Consider the following 23,425-nt stretch of genomic DNA (forward strand, 5'->3'; position numbering starts at 1 on the left):
GTGAAAGTTACAGAAGCTCATACAATACATTTTAGCAGGCTTAATTAAGCATGGAAATAACTTAAGGAAATATATATTTGATGAACAAATTAAGCCAACTAATATGATTTATATTCTTTTGGTTTCTCAGCCCAATACATTTAAAAAATGGAAAAAGTGGTATCGGTGCATCCCTAAAATTTATTCTAAATTTATGACAAAATCTAGGTGAAACCACAGGCACGCAAAAAAGCACTTACACCTTGCGGCTTTATAATCGTGTTAAAAAGAAGTGTTACATGGATTTGATTGTCCGAAGAGCATTTTGAAAGTGCTGATGTATAGATACAGTGTGTATCACTCTCTAGGTATGGTGAGGGCTGTGTGATGATGTGGGGCTATTTTAATTCCAAAGGCCAAGGGAACTTTATCAGGATGCATAGTATCCTAAAAAAAAATAAAAAAAATACTTAAAAATAAAAATCTGCCTGCCTCTATGGGAATTTAACATAGGGGTGTCCAAACTTATGCACCCTGTATTTTAAGGAAGAACATTTATTTATTTACGATACATTATTCATTCACAAAGAAAATTGGTGTCCTTAAAGGTTGGATTTTTCCTATTTTTTTAAATTAAGGCATTAAGTTCAGTTTCCAAAAGATGATTTTTTTATTCCTCTTTTTAGTCAACTTTAGTATGGGTGTCTAAACTTATGCATAGCACTGTATATATATATGTGTGTGTATAAGTGTATTGCTATTCAATTCAATATTCAATTCAATTCAATTCAAATTTATTTGTATAATGCTTTTCACAATACATATTATTTCAAAGCAGCTTTACAGAAAGTGCATTTCAGAAATGTACATAGAAAAATACAGTTAGTTAATCATGTATTAATTTAGGGCATAAGATATCGCCAGCATTGAGTCGTCTCTTCACGGGTGTTGGGGCATCTGAAGTTTCCATGAGAGGCTGGATACAAACTGGACCTGACTAGCATCCCGAGATAACAACAGAAAAGCAGATGGGAAATAATTAGCCATAGCTGCTGTTCATAATATTAATGCATTCGATCTGATTCAACTGTAGTGTAAAAGGTAAGTATTATGTAAATACTTCGCTAAAGAGAACGTCTTTAATCTAGTTTTAAACTGGGACAGTGAGTCTGAGCCTCGAACAATATCAGGAAGGCCATTCCAGAGTTTAGGAGCTAAATGTGAAAACGCCCTCCCTCCTTTAGTGGACTTAGATATCCTAGGAATGACCAGAAGCCTCGAATTTAGTGATCTTTTGCTACTCAAGAAGGGACTGGGAGTCATTTAATCATTAATCACCTATTTGTTTAACAACATTAATTCACTCAGGATCTAAGCATGTGACTACGTTGGAAATCGCATGCTCTCTGATGTCTTTTGAATAAGTAATTACTTCACAACTGTTAAAAATGCATGTTCTATAGTATGATTGTGTATAATATGAATGTAATCTGGACATTCTGCATTCATCATGTCATTCTAACGTGTAAATGGAAGCTGCATCAATTCACTGCCATTCACAATTCCTCACCCATGGACTCATGGGATAGCAAAGTGTCAATTTGAATGCGCACTTCAGAATCTCGTCAGAAGTAGGTAATTTAGGTACTTTTTGCCTACTGTTTTATGAATGCTGTGAATTTACTTCACTTTTCACACTACATTTTGCCTACTAGTAGAGACTTATTTTTATGCAGCCTGTTTAAATCAGTTAATCATTCATTTTACCAATTTTCTCAAGTAAATTAATTCAAGAACAAAACACTGCTGAATGTTGCTTGGAAATACACAATGGTTTATTTTGTTTTGATCTGATCTTTTTTCATTCATACGCATATGCCTATATATTCAAGTAACTGACAACAGTCTAAAATGTAAGTGACTCACTATTAACTTGTGTTGACTGTTGAGTAATGTCACTTATGGTTTTGTGGTTTTTGTGAAATTTTGGAATCAGTCCGTTTTACCTCAGTAAATTCTAAGCACATACAGTATATGGCCTTGATAACTTATCTTAAAACTAGTCTCTAAACACTCAAAAAGCCGGCGGGAGAAAAAGTGAAAAAGACACATTAGAAGAGTTAATGAGAACATGGCATGACACAGTATGCATCTAATTGCAACCTTTCTCGGTCCAGTGAACGAGTCGTGACATAAAGAGTCTGCTCCCTGTTGATAGAATTAACCTAGAAAATATACTTATAAAATGTCTCTAACTTTCATCAAACATTTCCCCCTCATGTTTCACCTGAAAACCTTTGGTTTTAACAGTGTTAAAAATGTCCAGATCTGCACTACTGCACTGATTGCCTTTAAAAATGGGATAGCTAGTCAACATTTTCATACCTCGGTGCCTTTCAATTCTCAATAAGTCATGCTATTTGTTAATGAATGACAGAATCAGTTTTGAGTCACTGCTTCTGTAACTGTGCCAAGCCACCGCACACACCGAATTGAGGAGGTCTGAGAGACGTTTCATATGTTTCTTACAGTAAAAAGGAGTTTTGTCTCCTTTGTCTCTGTATTCTTGCGTGTTCTGAATTTTAATGACCTGTTTGCTACAGAATGATCATTGGACACTGGATTTAGACCAATTTAAGGAATAAGTGCTACTTTTCCAACAATAGTTCAACCTAAATTGGACATTGGTTTTCTGGAAATGTATATTTGTTTGTTTGCAGTTAGGCATTATCTGAAGGTGGTGTGCCTAGTGGTTAACAATCAAGAGTTGCAGCAGAAAGTTTGTAGATTCAAACCAACTTTTTTTCTTTTCTTTTTTGAAAGAATTAATACTTTTATTTTGAAAGGATGTATTACATTGTTCAAAAGTGACAGTAATGATATTTTCTGTTACAAATAAATTCTATTTTTAAATAAATGTTCTTTTGAACCTTCTATTCATGAAAGAATCCTGAAAAACTGCCTCACAGTATCCACAAAAATATTAAGCAGCATAACTGTTTTCAACATAATAATCAAATCAGCATATTAGAATGATTTCTGAAGGATCATATGACACTGAAGACTGGCTGCTGAAAACTCAGCTTTGCCATCACAGGAATAAATTACATTTCAAAATATATTAAAATAAAAAAACAGCTATTTAAATTGTAATACTATTTCACAAAATTACAGTTTTTACTGTATTTTTAACCAAATAAATGCAGCCTTGGCGAACCTATGAGACACATTAAAAAACAAAATCTTACCGACCCCAAACTTTTGAACGGTACAGGACCATAGGAATACAATTTGAAATCTAGCAGGTTTGTTCATGGATGGTCAGTTTCCCAGCCAGGTTGAATTGAGCCAATCAACTTGAGCTGTAAATGCCATGTGGTTACTCACTCAAGACAATGAATTGTGTGAATGATTCATTTGTAAGACATTGTGAATTTGTGATGTTGCCGATGTTCACCAAGTACGCACACAGTCTCACCTCCAGTGACTGTCCTGATCTGTGACGTCAATAGTAGCAGATAAGGAAAAGTATGTTTCACTATTTATTTGACATAGATACCTTTGAATGGCTGTCAATAGAGAATGATACTTTTTTACAGTCATGCTGGGTAACATCTACTAGATGTTTTTGAATAAAGTGATAAAAAATACATTTTTGTGTATGCACCGAATTGGTTGAATCTATATTGCAGAAGGACATATTTAGCTATAGTTTTTGATCTTCTGTATGTTTTAAACAGGGTGGATGACTTTGGCCTGGGCCTGCTCCTTCGGACCAAACAGATCAAGCGTATGATCTCATCATATGTGGGGGAGAATGTGGAGTTTGAGAGGCAGTATCTCTGTGGCGAGCTGGAGGTGGAGTTGACCCCACAGGTGAGACCATCCTTTACCCGGAACTTCAGAATAAACACTTTACCTTTATTCTCAATGGCTTATTGCCCAGTATATGTATGCTAAAGATTTTATAGTACCATTCTTCCATAAAGTAGCCAATCAGGAAGGTTTTGTTTACCCATTGTACTGTGTTGACGGCAGGGCACGCTAGCAGAGCGGATCAGGGCCGGTGGCGCAGGTGTGCCTGCCTTCTTCACTGCCACAGGCTATGGCACACTCATCCAAGAGGGAGGCTCTCCTATCAAATACAACAAGGACGGCACCATTGCCATCGCTAGTGAACCCAGAGAGGTCAGTTGTCGCTTATCTTCCAGTTTTACTGAAGGATGCAGTCATACAGCTCATGTCGCAGATGAGATTTGATTGCTATTAATATCTGTGAGTGTGATGATCGGTAAAAATAGACATAGGATCTATTATGTTCTGCCGCTGTCATGTTTCAGGTGCGTGAATTTAATGGCCGGCACTTCATCATGGAAAAAGCCATCACGGGTGACTTTGCGCTGATCAAAGCCTGGAAAGCGGACAGGGCAGGAAATGTCATCTTCAGGTACAAATGCTTGTTCTTCTGAGGTTGTTCAGCTCTACTGTAGACAGACTAGAAGTTGTTTTCCTTAACCCAACAGTATCACGTGTTCACTGGTGTGGTTGGTGTTTTGCCCAAACCTGAAATAGCTCCTTTCTCTCACCTTACTGTTTCCATTTAGCACACACCCACACTGAAGGCAAGGCCACATGAGACACTTTTAGAAACAGTACCTTATTTTAGAGAAAACTTTAAACACAGTAGACAAAGCAAATTGTTAAAATAGCTGTAATTTCAAACCCAGTCTTTTTCATTCATTATACAACCCACAGAAGATAATGACATAAAATAGTGGTAAAATACTTAAAGAAGTACAATCATTTTTAAAATATTAGTTTTAAATGCACTACCATGCAGAGATTTAGGGTCATTAAGATTTTTAAAAGTGTCTTATGTACATTAAATATATTTACTGAAATATTATACATATTATTAATAATATTACCAATAATAGTATTACTGTAATATCAGTATTGTTACTCTTTGAAATATCTATTTTCTATTTTAAAATGTAATTTATTTTTAAATGTATTCATTTTCAGCATCATTACTCCAGTCTTCAGTGTCACATGATCCTTCAGAAATCATTCTGATCTGCTGATTTGGTGCTCAAGAAACATTTCTTGTTATTATTATCAATGCTAAAAACTATGGAGCCCCTAAAGGGACATGGTGGAGGAAAAAATCTGAGATGAGAGGTAAAATAATAAGTCAATGCTTTTGCGTTCCCTGAGCTCTTGCGATCGAACACAAAGTTTCTCGGGGGAACGAAAAACACTTTTTAATGAATGCCGATGTATTGACAAATAATTTTTCCTCCATCTCATATAATTTTTCCTTCTCCATGTCCGTTTAGTGGCTCTGTATTATACACAGTTAAAGCTGCTTGATGTTTTTGTGGAAACCGTCATGCCTTTTTTCATGATTCTTTGATGAATAGAAAGTTTAAAAAAAGGTATGCTACCATATAAAAGTGGTTATAAAAAGTCTTATAAAATAGCTGTGTATGGTAAAAATGGTGTTATATTTGATTTGAAAAAGATTTGAACAGAGAGGACATTATTATTGCTCATTTACATTTGCAACATTACATACATGTAAGTGTAGTATTTTGTGTTACCACAAGGGTGCACTGTTTCCTTTACCATAAAATTGTACACTTGTTCCGCTTTGGTTGATTTTTCTTAGGAAGATGGCACCAATATGGATGATGACTAAGTTGTTTTTGTTACACTTCATTTCAAATGTCCACCATAGACATTCTATTAACTATAAGTAACTTTAAGTAACGACTACATGTCAACTAACTCTCAATAACTACATATCAACTAACTCTCATTAGAGTATAAGTAGACTATTAGGGCTAATACGTTTAGAAAAAGTTGACATGTACTTGCAAAGTTACTTCTTGTCAGTTAATGTCTGTTTTGGATCATAAAAATAAAGAGTTAGCAGATGTTAAGCAGAAAGTTTCTAATGGCTGGTAGTTGACATGTAGTTACACAGTTACTTGTAGTTAGTAGAATCTCTGAAGTGGACTATTGAAATAAAGTGGTACCATTGTTTTTGTTAATGGTTCTGGACTGATTTTTAATAGCTTGTCATTCTGGCTCATTTCACCTTATTTAATTATCAGTGGCTCTTAATTAGAGGAAAGAATATGCCACACATTGACACATACAGTTCCACCTCAGCTCTATATGTCTGAAGTTGGTTTTAAAATTTTTAATGCTTAGCATGTACTTTTTTAAACAGGAAAACAGCACGAAACTTCAACCAGCCCATGTGCAAGGCAGCCAAGATCACAATTGTGGAGGTAGGTAAATACCATATTTTCAGGGTTATGCAGTTGTTTAGCTTGGTTCAGACCTCATTGTTTTCTGTTTGCCAGTTTCTCCTTACCTTGTCTGTTACCATAGTCATTAGTTACCCAGGTGTTGTGTGTTACATTAACAGTCTCTGTGTTTATTTAAGCCCTCAGTTTATTTAGTTCTGTGTCATCTACCTTATGTGGTTGTGGTTTCCCCAGAGCCTCTCCTGTATACTTTTGTGAATTATTATATTAAATACTCTTTTCATGCGCTATGTTACTGTAGCCACGTGTGACACACACGACCTCTGCCCATGTGCTTCTGTCAGATCCTGTTTGGATGCTTTATTACAGGTTACAAGCTTGTGCATGTATCATGTTGTCCATCCTATAAATTCAGTTCCCCCCTCCTGCATTTCATTTCATCATTGTTTTTCACATAAACAAAATAAATAGTTGGTTTCATCTAGATATTTGAATTTTTTTCCCCCCATTCACTCCTTTTTCATTTCCTTTCTATCAAGAGCGCTTTTCAAACACTTGCCTGCATATCAAATATGCTTTTATCTAAGCCTTTGTTCAAAACGCGCAGCTACGAACAAAAGACTTATCAAAAGGCATTTTCAGTCGCCATGAACAAACTCCATTAATGAATCTGATCTTCCATCAGCACTGTTCTTTCTCTTGCAAGCTTGGTTTGAAATGGTTTACAATGTGAAACAATACTGAATTTGAACCATTTGAGCAGATATTTCTGTTACTAGTCTTCACACTTCACTATCTGTCTACCAATAGTACTATCATCAGGAAGGAAGACTTTTAGCCCACTCAGATTCTTTAATTGTCTTCTGCTACAATCGTGTCGGATACTATCAGCGCATTAGAGCTTTTATTTGTCCGGTTTTCAATCTTTATTGTGGCTGCACAGCAATATGAGCAGTTATTAGCAGCCAGTGTCCTCTGACAATATGGTTATTGCAGTCCCACTAAAGATAAGCTTATCAGTTCTCTGAACACACTGTAATGGTTAAAGACCTTTTTCAATGTTTGTGCATCTGGTGATGAAAGCCATCCTGCTAGGAGAATGAATCAGTTGGCTGAGTGCTGAGCAACAGTGTGTATCTTGCATTCTGCCTTTGTTTGACTGGTTAAGATGTTGTTCGTGGTGCCAACTCACTCCAAATAAAGATTGACTCACTGCCATCCCTGTTGTCTGGGGATGAGAAAAGAAAACAGTCATTTGGGTTACAGGTGTCGTGTCTGTCTCATCTGTTTTAAAAGGTTTACTGGAGGAGTCTATTTATATACTCTACTGTTCGAAAGTTTGGGGTCATTAAGAATAAAAAAAGAAGAAAATATGCTTTTATTCGGCAAGGACTCATTAAATTGATGCAAAATGACAGTAAAGACATTTATAATGTTACAAAAGATTCCCATTTCAAATAAATGCTGCTCTTTTAAACACACTACTCTTTCTCATTGTTTCTAATAAAAATATTAGGCTGCACACTTGTTTTCAAAGAAATGTTTCTTGAGCCGCAAATCAGCGTATTATAATGATTTCTGATTTCTGAAAGTTCAGCTTTGCTATCACAGGGATAAATTGCATTTTGAAATATATAAAAAAAAAAACTTATTTTAAATTGTAATAATATGTCACAATATTACAGATTTTACTGTATTTTTGATCAAATAAATACAGCATAAGATACTTTTTTCAAATCATTTAACAATTATACGGTAGCATAGTTTGAGAATTGTTGTTATTTTGACCCACTACTGTTATTTTGATACAGTAAACAGAACAAATAGCAGATGGATGTACATAATTATTTATGTATATTATTTGTGACAAATAGTTCTTGAATTGCATTTCAGGATTCATATCTGTCGATTACATTACATTGATTGCATTTTGCAATAGGGCTGTTGATTTAAATGGTTATTTACAATAATTATTAAAACAACACTTATAATATATTATAACCCTGTTATGATTATTTTATATAAAAAAAATATATTTCAGTTGTATATATTAACAATATTAATTTGCAATTGGAATTCTATTAATTAATATGAATAAAATACAGTTGGTACGAGTCAGATTAATGGAATCAGCTACTACTGTTCTATTAATATATTATAATCCTATTATGATTCATTTAGTAAATTGTTTTTATTAAAAATAATTTTCATGCAATTAGAATCATATTAATTAGCATTAATTAAAAACAGGAGCAAGCTGCTATTACAGGCAGCATTAACATTATTGATGTTCTTCTACGTCCTTTTAATGCTTTACTTGTCTGCAAAAGTGTCGCTGAATTATATTCATTTTAGGGCTTTTCTCAGCAAATTTTGTTGTTTAATGTAAATCTTATGTAATTAATGTGATTAAAATCAATTAAGTAGTCAATTGAAGACCATACTAGTTTAATATAGTGGAAATCTTGTGCATTTTGAGAGCATAGTGGATGTGACCCAGTTTTTGCAAGTACATTCTTTTTCCAGACAGAACCATCCTGTTACCTGCATATGAAAATCATCCTTACAGTCCTTAATAAGCTTATTACGGAGTGCTTGGAGCCAGCTTAAACTCTATCCCATGTTTTACTTCAAAGAGACTGTAGTAAGGTTCAGCGCTTTACCTGTATCACCATTCCCTTTCTTGTGTGTGTTTTCATGTTATTTGTCTGTGGAGTGCACTATATTTTTTAGCTTCAGCATTTCCTTTACTTTCTGACATCTGATTTTCACTCCAAAGTAGCTGAGGCCATATTTAGCTGCTTGGAAGGGAGACAGTGTTTTATGATCATCCAGTTATAATCTGCACAAACGCAGCAGCCACGTTGAATTATTTCCTCTCAATTGGCTGGCTGATGAGGCTTGCCAATGGCTCAGCGTTTCGAGAGAAGCGTTCCTGTTGCCTGTCAGAGCCAGGCGCTGGAAATACTGATGCCACTAGAGGAAACAGCCACCTTATTTCCTCTTGTTATAAAACAGACCGCGTCCTAATTAACAGGATATCTGATAGCTGTGTGTCTGTAAAGCTGCCATTTTCCTAATGAATTAAAAAAGAACTGATCATTCGCATTAACCAAAGGAAATGCAGATTAAGAAAAATAATAAAGCAGGCGAAATCAATTCGGCCAGCTGGTTGCCAGGCGACAGAAGCCTGCACAGCAGATCCGTGGCATATTCCAGTTATCCTGTTATCGCAGGTACAATGAGGCGCAGAGCATTGTGGGATGCGAGGGCAGTTAGTTCAAACAAGGCCATATTTGCTAGTCACATTGGCTGTAAAGGTACCGATCTGTTCTTTTTCAAATTTTGTTGAAACGACAGGTTGCATGAAATGAGTTTTTCAGGATGGGGCTAATTGGTTATTGATGAAATTCGTCCTCAAAGGTATTATCTCTCCTCCTCCCTCTGTCCAATTTCTAAACGCTGATTATCCTTTTGGTTTGTTGCACATAAATTACCAGTGCAAGTGCGACAGCTGGGGCGTTGTGTGCGAGATCAGGGATATTGCTAAATGTGAAGCCAGTAGATCGTAGTGTTGATTCTTTTCCAGTCCTATTTCAATCAAATAACCTCCTAGTAGAATATTTGAGTATTTCTTTATGTAGAGATTTTCTGTTATTATTCTGCACATTTACTGGACAGGACCAGGGTGCGAATTACACAATGGCCTTCAAATGTATGCATATACTGTATGAGGGTGATGGTTTATGGGAAAAAAATATATATATATATGTACAGATACTGTATGATAATCAACTGTGTTTATATTGTAGATTGCTATGTTAGTTTATTTAAAGGCAGAATTCTGGTTTATCACAGCTCTTGGCATAGATTACAGCAATTTTATGAAAATGTGCTGCATGTCGATAAATAACTTTTTAAAACGTACCTGTATCTTTAGAGGTCCCCTTCTCTTTAGTAGGTGCATATTATCCTTGAGGGCCACTTGAGTGAAGTGGTAATTGTATTTAGCTTCGGGTTGGCGGCCCCTCAAGGTGCATGGTGCTGATAGGCTGGGTTTCCTCTAACATACTCGTACTGAGCTGAAACATCTGGAGAAGGAATGTGTTTTTTTTTTTTTACATTTAGAAAATTACAGTTACAAGACTGTAACTACTAGACAAAATGTATCCTCAGTATATTCAAACATACCTTGTTTTGTGTTTATAAGAAAATGTCACATTGTTAGCTTAGTCCTGTTCACGCCTTCTTTGGAATTTGGATTTGTCTCATCACGCTTGCTTACACAAACCGAACTATTTTTGAAGATTACCGTTCATTCGTGTGCCGTCTGTTGCTTATGCTTGGCATTTGATATGAAGTGAGACGTGTAAAAATAAACACGTAATCATTTTTAGCTACCTGCCAGATTCAAAGCGATATGTAGCATACACTCACTTCATGTTTCTGATCGAGACACACTAACTGTTTCATAACAGCATGTGCCCATCAGCTTCTGCAGATTTAACCGGCTTTGACAAGGCTCACAGTCCAAAAAAAGAACAAACCTTGGAAAAAAAGGTTCCTCTGTATCCCTCAAGGATTTTGTATCCCTTTTTTCCTTCTTTCTATGTGACATCAAGCTTATTTTCATTTTCATTGAAGACCAAACGCTATATAATATAAACTAATTCATATTATTAATATTAAAGGGTTAGTTCACCCAAAAATGATTTACTTACCCTCAAGCCATCCTAGGTGTATATGACTTTCTTCTTTCAGCCAAACAAAATCTGAGTTATTTTTAAAAATATCCTGGCTCTTCCAAGCTTTATAATGGGAGTGAATAGTAACTGAGATTTTGAAGCCCAAAAAAAGCGCATCGATCATAAAAGTAATCCATACAGCTCCAGGGGGTTAATAAAGGCCTTTTTTGTAAGAAAAATATCCATAAATATAACTTTATAAACTGTAATCACTAGCTTCTGGTAACATCTGTCTGCGCGTTCACAAGAGAGTCGAGTTCTGGCGTATGACGTAGGATGTTGGAGTAGCGTAAGCTTATGTGTGAGTAGACGCCTCTAGCGGGCAACAAACTCAAGCTCCTGCGACATTTCTCTTGAAAAATTCTCGTTTTGTTTTGCTCTATCCTCTGCGTTTCCGCGTTTATCAATACGTCATGCGTTATTCTTCTGCCGGAACTCGACAGCTGTTACCGGAAGAAAGTGATTATAGTTTATAAAGTTATAAATATGGATATTTTTCTTAGAAAATACATCACTTTGCTTCAGAAGGCCTTTATTTACCCCTGGAGCCGTATGGATTACTTTTATGTTGGACGGATGTGTATTTTTCGGCTTCAAAATCTCAGTTACTATTCACTCCCATTAAAAACCTGGAAGTGTTTGGCTGAAAGAAGAAAGTCATATACATGTAAATTATGGAATAATTTTGGGTGAACTAACCCTTTAACTTAACAAATGTCAACATAATAATATAATATGCAGCAATGCAAAGCACTGTTCACCTCTCTTATGGTCACTTTAATGGATCAGTTCACCCCGAAATTTTAATTATTCTTTAAACGAATCATAATTTTAAGTAATAACAGCATACAGATTTGAACTGGTTTGAGGTTGAATAAATAATGGCAGCTTTCATTTTTTTTGATGTACGGTACCTTTAACCAATATAGTCTGTTTTGAATCCTACTGTATATGGTAACTGTGTATCTGAAGGGTTAATGAGGCACTGAACTCTCCGAAAGTGTTGTTAACTCCTACAGATTTCATTTTGTGCTCTGCATTAAACCCTTAGGCCGTCTGGAAGCCTGAGCCCTTCAATCACTCTCTGCCCTGCACAGCCCGGGCTAGTGATAAAACGGCAAATGCCACCAGCGGTAACCATGACAACAACACCGCTCAATCTAGGTTCATCGTTTTGCCCTCTCTAATGATGCCGCATGTAGAGGACGCAGTTGTAAAATAGACCAATTTCAGGAAATATGTATTTCCATTTATGTAAGATGCACAAGCGTATTGGATCTGACAGCTCTAGTCACGCTGGTCTATCGGATACTTAGGATGCCTGGCTTTTGTTGTCTGTTTGTGCACATCTGCAGGGCTTAAACACGCTTTGGGCGCATCGATTTGGTTCTCGGCAAATTGTTTTCTCCCCTGAGCCCTTATTCTGAGTCTCAGATTTTTATTCAGTATTTTAAGAGCTTATTTTTGCTCCTTAAAGGAGTGCTAAGCCGCTCTCTTAGCTCTCAGCGGCGCTGCCTGTGAAACTGCGTGTGGGGCTTTGTGTTGTTATCACACACAACAGGTACAACAGCGAAATTCAACATGGAGGAAAACGTGTTTTTGCAAAATGAGAATACTTGACAATTACTGATCACAAAGTTCATCCAAAAATCGAAATTAAAATGATTTTCTCTCTTCTATGAAACAAAGAAAGTTTATAAGTTATCTTGTCCTTAATGACAGTGAAAGGTGTTCCCACACCAGGTTTGTTATTAATAATGGTAAATGCCATTGCCAATGGTAAATTCAATTGAGAGATCTGAATATGCAAATAGCAAAAATTTCCATTTAATCAAAAGTATGGAGTATTAGAAGCTCCATACTAGACGCGCCAGCTCAAACCCTATTTTGGTGTTAAAATCTACTGTCAGGATTTACTAAAGACCCTGTGTATCCAGGGGGGCAGGGTTTCATATTATTTTGAAGCTTCCCTGGGCGCCGCAATTGGCTAGCGGACCATCACCTGCTGTTAGCATTCCATTGACTCCCATTCATTTTGGCATCACTTTGACAGCGAATAACTTTACATCTGAGGCGTTTAAAGACTCCATTTGTCCATTATTTTTAAAGAAACACGAAAATGTATAAAAGGCTCCATTACCTTGTAGCTTACATTATGGCCCCGTAGAAGCCGTTTTTGTAAAAATAAGCTAACGATTGCATCATAACCACGCGACTCTCTGTCGCACAGTAGAGAATTTACCGTATGGACAGGAGGAGAAGCTTGCGGGCAATCGGGGAGACGTGGAGGCAAAATGACTAAGTAATTAATCAGAATACCTAGCAAAAGTTTCTCCTGCTCATAGCTCATGGACATCTCCTACTCACACTCTCCGTCTCTGCAAGTTTCGGAAGGGAATGGTTCAGATTTCTCTTGGCACAGCTACTGGAAGACAGACGGGTTGCTCACGTCACATCTACGTCGTCAAGCTCAGTTTGAGTCTGCGCAGTACGCTCAGCCATCAGGAAGTTAGTGCTTCTAATTGACTTCACTTGTCTCGTTGAATCCAATGGAGTCGCTGTGTCCAGTTTATATACTGTCTATGTGTGTATCTTGTAATTGGTTCCAAATGCAAAATTTGAATATGCAAATATTAAAATTGCAGAAATTAAATATTAATCACAAGTATGCTATTAGCTCTTGTGTTTCTTGTAACTGGTTACAAGTGCCAAATTTGAATATACAAATATTATAATATGCACAAATGAAATTTGAAATGAAATGCCTTTTGGAGTTTCTGGTGACTGATGACGATTTTGGTGATGATTATAAAAAGAGCAAAGTAAACATTCTGCTAGACATCTCCTTTTGAGGATAAACCCTGACTTGTATGTCCCTTCAGCCAGTTTTATAAACTTCTTTACTTCAAGATTAGTGGTTTTGGAAAGTTTGTGAAAGTTTAAGTTTCGAGTAGCTGTCAGCACAATTCCCTTTGCTCATATCCTCTAGTCTCCCAAGAGAGATAGGTTTACATTTTCCCATTTGCTGGGCAAACCCTCCTCAATCAGGCTGCTTATGTGTGACAGGTTTATTGTTCCCTGAAGGGTCCTTAAAGCTGCCCATATCAATGCTGTGTGGAAAAGCAACTGAAAAGGCAATATCTATATCTCTGAATTCAGAATTAAAGCTTTTTCTTACATCTGACACAATTGGAAGGCATTTTCAAAATTTTCAAGGGCGGTTTGACCTACAGTGTATGGTATGTTTGTCAGCTGTAATGGATGGCAGACAGAGAGCTTATGATAGATGATGATACAGAGCAGTGAAAAAATGTCTGACACTGAACTGTCATCTGGCCCGGTGTCCATTACCAGACTTATTTCATCAATTTTCTTGAAACAGTATGTGTATTTTGAGTGTTACTTGTTGGATGTGTGAAACTGCGCTATCGTTCAAAAGTTTTGGGTCTGGAATTTTTTTATTGTTTTTTAAACTACTCTTATGCTTACCAAGGCTGCATTTATTTGATCCAAAATACAGTAAAACAGTAATATTTAGAATTATTATTACAATTTAAGTTTTCTAATATATTTTAAAATATAATTTATTCCTGTGATGGCAAAGCTGATTTTTTAGCATCATTACTCCAGTCTTCGGTGTCACGTGATCCTTCAGAAATCATTCTAATATGCTGATTTGCTGCTCAAGAAACATTTCTTATTTTTATCAATGTTGAAAACAGTTGTCCCTCTTAATATTTTTGTGGAAACTGAGATACAATAGACACAATGATAAATAGAAAGTTAAAACCACTTGAACAGCCTTTTTTTTTTATTAAAATCTTTTTTGTCCTACATGCTGTCAACATGCTAAAACTGTCTCTGAGAGGTTGCAGCACCCCCTTTAGCCATTGCACAAAAAGATTGAAAGGTACATGAAAATCTCGATAAACTTATCTACCCCACTAAACAACTAGACAGTTGTTAGATGGCTAGTCAACAGTTCTGCCAATCTGTATTACAAAGAATCATGAGATCTTAATCTCATTGTCACCTTCAGCTGGTCTATGTTCTGTCTTCAGGTAGAGGAGATTGTAGATGTGGGCACGTTTGCAGCAGAGGACATCCACATCCCCAGCGTCTACGTCCACAGGATCGTCAAGGGAGATCTCTACGAGAAACGGATCGAGGTGAGGTGGCGTGACTTGTCTGACTCATTTCTATCAGTTTTCCTTTATCCATCTATCCTCTGTCATCTTTTTGCCGTCCCTCTGTCTGACATTTTGCAGAGGCGTACAGTTAAGAAAGGCCAGGCTGAAAACCCCAAACCCACAAAAGACTCTGATATTGTGAGAGAGAGGATTATTCGCAGAGCTGCGCTGGAGTTTGAGGACGGGATGTACGGTATGTTCAGTGTTTCCGACCATTTCACCTACATTTTTTGTTTTAATCTCACTGGACTAGGGCTGTTTTCGACTAAGGATTTTCATAGTCGAATCTGATTCGTTAGATTTTGCCGTAGTCGACTGATAGTCGAACCTTTTTTTTTTTTTTTAGATAGCAGCTAGATTTTTTCCATTTCAAACAAAAGAGCTAAAAAAACTAAAAGAAAAACATGGTGTGTAACAAAAACCTTTTATTCATTTAAAGCCAGATGAACAAAACATATCACACATATATCATAACATTTCATAAACATGAGGAGCAATATAAGAGAGAGAAATTTGGTGATCGTTGTTTAGGTACATTAAACAACGTAAAGCTTTTTCACGCCCATGAGAACCGTGTGGAGTCAACTCACAGCCGCTCCGCTGCTCTGCTGAAAATGTGAAGCAGAAACGCTTAATATCAGATAACGTCCATAATAATTGGACTCTGGGTTCGATTTTTTGACCATTTTCAGTGGTTATGAGGAGCAATATGAGAGGGAAATTTGGTAATCATTGTTTAGGTACATTAAACCACGTAAAGCTTTTTTCACGTTAGGACTTATAAAGCCCATGAGAACCGTGTGGAGTCAACCCACAGCCGCTCCGCAGCCCCGCTGAAAATGTGAAGCAGATTTTTGAATACATTTTTATTTATTTACATTAGTAAGCTACAGGACATCATCTTTCAAAACATGACCTGCGCGAAAGCGCAAAAAAAAAAAAATTGTACCCAGCCCTTCTGAAAATGCGAATGCGTCTCTGTCCCCAGCACATTTCAAACCAAACTGACGCCCATGTATTCGACTATGAGGTTCATAGTCGAATCAGACCTCTCCGAATCGAATCGTCGAATCCTCGACTATTAGAAGTCAGCCCTACACTGGACCATTGTTTTATCCTTTAAAGAGATAGTTCACCCAAAGATGAAAATTCGGTCATCATTTACTTACCCTCACGTTGATCAAAACCTGTATAGAGTGCATTAGCGCCTGCCCCCACTAGTATTTTTTCCATTAATTTTTCCTATAGCGATTTTTTTTTAAGTTTTCATTAAAGAGTTATAAGCCGTGAATCACAACACTACAAACTTTGATTTGAAGCAAAAAAGTTTTTGAAAATCAGACAAAAAGACAGAAGTACAAGACTGTGTACAGATAAACACAACTTTTATGAATTTACAGTACACCCGGAAATCATTCACAGCGCTTTACTTTTTCCACATTTTGTTATGTTACAGCCTTATTCCAAAATGAATTAAATTCATTATTTTCCTCAAAATTCTACAAACAATACCCCACAATGACAACGTGAAAGAAGTTTGTTTGAAGTCTTTGCAAATGTATTAAAAATAAATACATAAGTATTTACAGCCTTTGCTCAATACTTTGTTGAAGCACCTTCGGCACCAATTACAACCTCAAGTCTTTTTGAGTATGATGCACCAAGCTTGGCACACCTATTTTTGGGCAGTTTCTCCCATTCTCCTTTGCAGAACCTCTCAAGCTCCATCAGGTTGGATGGGGAGTGTCGGTGCACAGCCATTTTCAGATCTGGGTTCAAGTCTGGGTTTTGGCTGGGCTACAGTTGTCCCGTAGCCACTCCTTTGTTATCTTGGCTGTGATCCTGACGTCCTGTCAATCCAGGGTCGTTGTCCTGTTGGAAGGTGAACTGTTGCCCCAGTCTGAGGTCCAGAGCGCTCTGGAGCAGGTTTTTATCTAGGACATCTCTGTACATTGCTGCATTCATCTTTCCCTCGATCCTGACTAGTCTCCCAGTTCTTGCCACTGATAAACATCCCCACAGGATGATGCTGCCACCACATTGCTTCACTGTGGGGATGGTATTGGCCAGGTCATGAGCGGTGCCTGATTTCCTCCAGACATGACGCTCTCCATTCAGGCCAAAGAGTTCTATCTTTGTTTCTCATGGTCTGAGAGTCCTTCAGGTGCCTTTTGGCAAACTCCAGAGGGGCTGTCATGTGCCTTTTACTGAGGAGTGGCTTCCGTCTGGCCACTCTACCATACAGGCCTGATTGGTGGAGTGCTGCAGAGATGGTTGTTCTTCTGGAAGGTTCTCCTCTCTACAGAGAAACACTGGAGCTCTGTCAGAGTGACCATCGGGTTATTGGTCACCTCCCTGACTAAGGCCCTTCTCCCCCGATCGCTCGGTTTTAGGAAGAGTCAGCTTTAGGAAGAGTCCTGGTGGTTCCAAACTTCTTCCATTTACGGATGATGGAGGCCACTGTGCTCATTGGGACCTTCAATGCTGCAGACATTTTTCTGTACCCTTCCCTAGATCTGTATCTCGATACAATCCTGTCTCGCGGGTCTACAGACAATTCCTACTTCATGGCATGGTTTGTGCTCTGTCATGCACTGTTAACTGTGGGACCTTATATAGACAGGTGTGGGCCTTTCCAAATCATGTCCAATCAACTGGATTTACCACAAGTGGACTCCAATCAAGTTGTAGAAACATCTCAATCAGTGATGATCAGTGGAAACAGGATGCACCTGAGCTCAATTTTGTATGTCATGGCAAAGGCTTTGAATACTTATGTACATTTTCAAAGTTTTCAAACAAACTTCTTTCACGTTGTTATTGTGGGGTATTGTTTGTAGAATTTTGAGGAAAATAATGAATTTAATCCGTTTTGGAATAAGGCTGTAACATAAAATCTGGAAAAAGTGAAGCGCTGTGAATACTTTCCGGATGCACTGTAGCAGCCTAAATGCAGTCGCCAGAAGTAAAAAGCAAAAGGTAGGCTATAAACGTCTGATTGGTGTCTTTTTCTGTACATCATCATAGGTAATGTAGTGTTTCACCAGAAATTCAGCTGTTAAACGATTATTTTTAAAATAAACTGAAATAATGCGAGCTGACGTCTTCTTTAAAGGTTTATAAGTTATCATATAAAATCAGTTTCCCTTTGGAAAAAATGAATGGAGTTTTTACCTGACTGTTGCACTATATTACTTAAAAAAAAAAAAAAAAAAGAAGAATTTTACTGGCCTCTATTTGCCATCCAATTACAATGAATATGGACTGAAGCTTTCAAAGTACCATAAAACCCATTCACACATCTTGTGCGCTATATTTCATGTCTTTTGGAGCCATAGCTTTGTGTGAAAAACATACTGAAATTGGGTGAGCTTTTCCTTTCATTTTAACAGATTATTGGAAGCAACAATGGTTTTATTGTTTACTAAAATGACATTTCCTGTGTGTCTCTCATGATAATCTTTTAATGCAGTTTGATAACCTTTTTAGCTAACCTGGGCATTGGGATCCCCATGCTGGCAAGTAATTTCATTAAACCAGATATTACCGTCCACCTGCAGAGTGAAAATGGCATTCTGGGGCTGGTAAGCTCTTCTTCAACAGATTTGTATTGAATTTGCTTAATGCAGTTAAACATTATTGAAAAACCATCTGTTATGATTTTAATTATTATGTTAATGAGAGAAAAACACTCACTTAATGAGAGAGTTGTTTGAATCTAGTTGTTTTTAAGTGTACACTTTAATTGCATCTGTAGTTTTTATGAGAAAAATATTAATGGTAAATATTACCATTATCCGATATACTGTTATGCTATCATACATAAAATGAAAAATAATGTGTGTAGACATTAGATCTGTGTAAATGGCTTTTGTCTACATGAAGGAAGAGTTAAATTCTTGTCTCCATTTAACTATAAACGTTGTTGTTTGTTGTATATTTCTTTTTTAATATGAGCCATTTTTGCACTATCATAAAATAATTAATGAGTACTTCTTTTTCAGGGCCCCTACCCAACAGTGGAAGAGGTTGATGCAGATCTTATAAATGCTGGTAATAATTATCCCTCACTTTCATTTTTGTAGACAATTATACAGCATTAGCTTTGCATAAATTGCCTTTTAATAACCTAATTTGTCCATTCGGAACACTTAATGAAAGCTCTTTCCATTTCACCCTTACCCTTTCAGGTAAAGAAACTGTCACAGTTCTTCCTGGAGCAGCCTATTTCTCTAGCGACGAATCCTTTGCCATGATCAGAGGGTAAGGACAAATCACATTTTAGTCTTCAATCATATATAAGGGCTTTTTTTTTTTTTAACAGTGTCTTGTAACCATTTCCACAAAACATTTTTCACAAGTTGACTTTATTTTCAGTTGGTTGGTCCTCAGACAGGCTGAGTACTTTGACCCAGATGATAAAACTTTTAAAGAAACCAGCTGTGGGTGGAAGAGCTCACTTAGACATTCCGATAAGAAATGTGACTTTCTGTGTTGAATGAAGTGGCGTGACTGTTTTGGCGCGTAAGGGCTTGATTTGCAGCTGGTAAAGGGTTGTTTTCTGAGTGTTAATCGTGAATGTGTGGAATGGAGCGGAGGCAGAATATGCAATGAGTCGGCCGTGACGCTGACTGCGCCTTTGGGCACGTTGGCTGACATTTTCAGCTCTGTCAAAACAGGTGGCTACTTTAATTGGATGCTTCTTGTACTGCTCAGTAGGGTGAGACGGCCGGAAATAAGGTGCTTTGTCTCTCTCTGTGCCGTTCTGGCCTTCACGGAGAAACCTGTGGTGCTGTCAATAAAGCAATTGACTCTTGCTGGTCTTAAGTGCGGGAGTGTGTAATTCTGCATCCTGTGTATGTGAATATCAATTTCCTGTTCATGTGTTGATTTTCCCAATGTACTGTATTAACACAAAGAGTCTGAGACCACTGAGAAAATACTTCTCTTTTTGTCTAATTTAATTAAAAATAATATAAAAGTTTATTTATTTATTATTAAAATGAATAATTTGAAAACAATGATATTGGCAGCATAACAACTTAATTTTTTTTTTTTCAATTTCAGGATGAGTTAAAGGGGTAGTTGATTATTATTTCACTTTTTTAACTTTAGTTAGTGTGTAATGTTGCTGTTAAAGCATAAACAACATCTGCAAAGTTACAATGCTCAAAGTTCAAAGCAAAGGGAGATATTTGCTTTTTAAGGACTACAACAAACGGCTGGTAGGGACATCACCAACCCTAGAGTTTACATAAACCCCGCCCCCTGAACACGATTTATAGATTATTAAGACAGAATATGCTAATCAGTGACTAGAATATAACTATACATAAGCTACATAAATTCATCAACTAACCATTCAGAAATGTCCTGTTGCATTCTACATGTTGTCACTTCTTGAGTCTCTCCATCATTGTCTGAATCCGGTGTGAACATAAAAGGCTAAATGTTTTTGAAATTTTCAGTGCATGTCTGTATGAGTGCAAGCTCTTGAAGCTCCGCCCTCTGTGCCATGAGCAGCTGCTCATTTGCATTTAAAGGGACAGACACAAAACGGTGCGTTTTTGCTCACCCTCAAAAAATGACAATTTTAACTTGCTATATAAAAATATCTGTGGGGTATTTTGAGCTAAAACTTCACATAAACACTCTGGGGACATCAAAGACTTCTTTACATCTTCTGAAAAGGGCATTATACCACCCCTTTAAATAAAAAAATTGTATGTGTGTGTGTGTATATATATATATATATATATATATATATATATATAATAATATATATGCATGTTTGTTTGTTTCTTTATTCCAGCTATCTGTTTTAGTGTCGCAAGTTTAAATTTATCTTTAATAATGCTGTTATTTGCATAACTGTATGTTAAGCATTAGTCCCATGTCGTTTAGAAAACTCCCTGTTGATGTTTTATGAGCCTTATCGATTTTTCCACAGGCAGCTAACGCCGCCCTCCCACAAGCCTCAGAATTATTTCTGTGTTCGCCGTCTGTGAATCCAGCAGCGGTCGTATATTTAGGCCTTAATTGTCTGGTGCAATAGGGAGCACAGTGAATGGCCATGGGGTCTTTGCTGTACCCGGCACAAGGGGAGTCATGACAGCACATACATTAAGAATAGAGCACTTCCACCCACTTACAGTCTGTCTGTAGATGCATGAATAAGGCCATCACAATCCAGTGGTTTAGTGGTGCACTATTTCAAGCCTATTGGGTTGACTTTTCGACACACAGGTCCTTACTACTCAAATGATTTAGTCTAGTCTTTTAGAAAGTGTTGAGTTTTTTTGTTTTTGTTTTTTTGATGGCCTTTTGAAATTGACAATTTTGCCTAAATCAAGTGTGTATTGAGCATGAATTACTAGTTATAAAGGAAGTACTGAAGTTCACCCTAACATAAGCTGGTGAACTATTTATTTCAATTGTTTGTCAGCAATGACCTAAGTAATAATCTTGCATTTGTTAAATCCATGACCGAACGACATGATCTCATAACAAAAATAGTGGCTTATTGTTCTTATTCTTATGAGGATGTCCCGGTTCTCAGTGTTTTATTGCAGACTTTACAGCTTTGAAACCGAATTCTGTTGTTCCACATTCCAAAAAATATAATTTTATAATTCTATTATATTAATTAGTGAGACCAAACAGATTAGTTTAAGTGCCTAACTCTGCATCTGTCTAAATATTTAGGGCCTGAGCACCGATGGTGTGAGGACCCTATTGGAATTGCTCCGTTTATTAGCCATGATACTCCTGAGTAAAGGTGCAGTCACGTTTACTGTTGTTTGTGAGTTTTCTTGCGAGAAATCCAGTCATTTCAATAGGAATCCGCGCAATGTGGAATTTTGCTGAGAGATTTCCGCACTCAGATTTCGTGAAAGGTTCAGTTGGTCACATGATTTTGCTGCGTTGACCAATAGAAAGCTGCTTCGTTTGACATTCTGTGCAGTGCTTCACATTGCTACTCTATTGACAATAGACAATGGGCCTTTTTTGCCAGCGAAATTTTGCTGAAATGTGATCGCACCTTAATTTTGCCATTGATGTCTTTTTTTTGCTTCCTCTAGGGGTCATATCAACTTGACCATGTTAGGAGCCATGCAGGTATCCAAATATGGAGATTTGGCCAACTGGATGATTCCGGCAAGTTCACAATTTCATTCACTTATTGGTACAATATGTCAGACTGACCAGGCAGAGTGAAGCTGAAATGTTACTTGCTTCAGTCCAGCCATTTGTGTCACACACACAAAACATTTTGGCTACTGCATGTTGTTTTGTAAGTACAATATGTTTGTAATTACATATTCTTGTGTCTTTCTCAAGTATTTTATAATAGAGACTTGTGTAAAAGGTAAAGGCTCATTCATAGTTTCATCACACATACATTCATTGCTGAATCAAACCAAACTTCAAGACTATCATAGAACAGCTCCAATTCTTTCCCTTCTTTCCATCTGCATCTATTTTCCAGCCTCCTGCTGAAATTATCTCGAGAGCTTTCCTTTTGTTTTATGGAAATCAATGAGCAGCTAATGACAGAACTCACAGCATGAAATCAGAAGTGATTTATGCAAAAGATGATGTTCTTTGAGAAGCATAAATACAGATTTATGGTCTCATTTTACAGCTTTTATCTTCTCCTTTCAAGCAGAAAAAAGTTGTCACTGAGGTAGAGTAGCACTTGTACAAACCCATGAAGAGTTTAAGTTATACTGTAACATTTGGGATAACAATTGCGTAACAATTCTTTTGCATAACAAGATGCTTAACTTTTTTTTACTTCAGGATCCAGATTTTACATTTAGATTTTACTAGTGATGACCCAACAAGGTACTGTTTAAATAAATAAAGTAACTATATTTGTAAATGTATTATTATTATTATTATTATTACTATTATTATACTTTCTTTAATATAATGTGTTTTCCTATAATGTGTATGTAATATAAAAAAATACAACACACACACACACACATACATACATACATACATACATACATACATACATACATACATACATACATACATATTGTATTTTTGATCAAATAAATGCAGACTTGTTGAGCATAAATGTATATATCTAGTGTGTGTGTATATTTATGTATTTATTTTGGCTCTTTTTGGGACACAATCCACCAGTTGAGAACTACTTTTTTGACCACTAAAAGAACCACAATAAATAAAACTAGTAAAACTCAACAAATGAATTGCACAG

The 23,425-nt window shown here is 36.7% G+C and overlaps 1 protein-coding gene across 1 annotated transcript in view; it reads left to right on the forward strand.

The window, feature by feature from the left end:
• Positions 1-23,425, forward strand: part of oxct1a (3-oxoacid CoA transferase 1a) — a 51,972-nt gene that overhangs the window by 6,749 nt on the left and 21,798 nt on the right. Inside the window, exons 4-13 of the mRNA XM_081349254.1 lie at positions 3,720-3,855; positions 4,018-4,167; positions 4,320-4,426; positions 6,218-6,278; positions 15,064-15,171; positions 15,271-15,385; positions 18,682-18,776; positions 19,197-19,245; positions 19,383-19,455; positions 22,275-22,350. Coding sequence (XP_081205380.1) covers positions 3,720-3,855; positions 4,018-4,167; positions 4,320-4,426; positions 6,218-6,278; positions 15,064-15,171; positions 15,271-15,385; positions 18,682-18,776; positions 19,197-19,245; positions 19,383-19,455; positions 22,275-22,350 — 970 coding nt within the window. The remainder of the gene's footprint in view (positions 1-3,719; positions 3,856-4,017; positions 4,168-4,319; positions 4,427-6,217; positions 6,279-15,063; positions 15,172-15,270; positions 15,386-18,681; positions 18,777-19,196; positions 19,246-19,382; positions 19,456-22,274; positions 22,351-23,425) is intronic.

The sequence above is a fragment of the Scardinius erythrophthalmus genome (assembly GCF_964197995.2).
Source record: "Scardinius erythrophthalmus genome assembly, chromosome: 20".
Taxonomy (NCBI): domain Eukaryota; kingdom Metazoa; phylum Chordata; class Actinopteri; order Cypriniformes; family Leuciscidae; genus Scardinius; species Scardinius erythrophthalmus.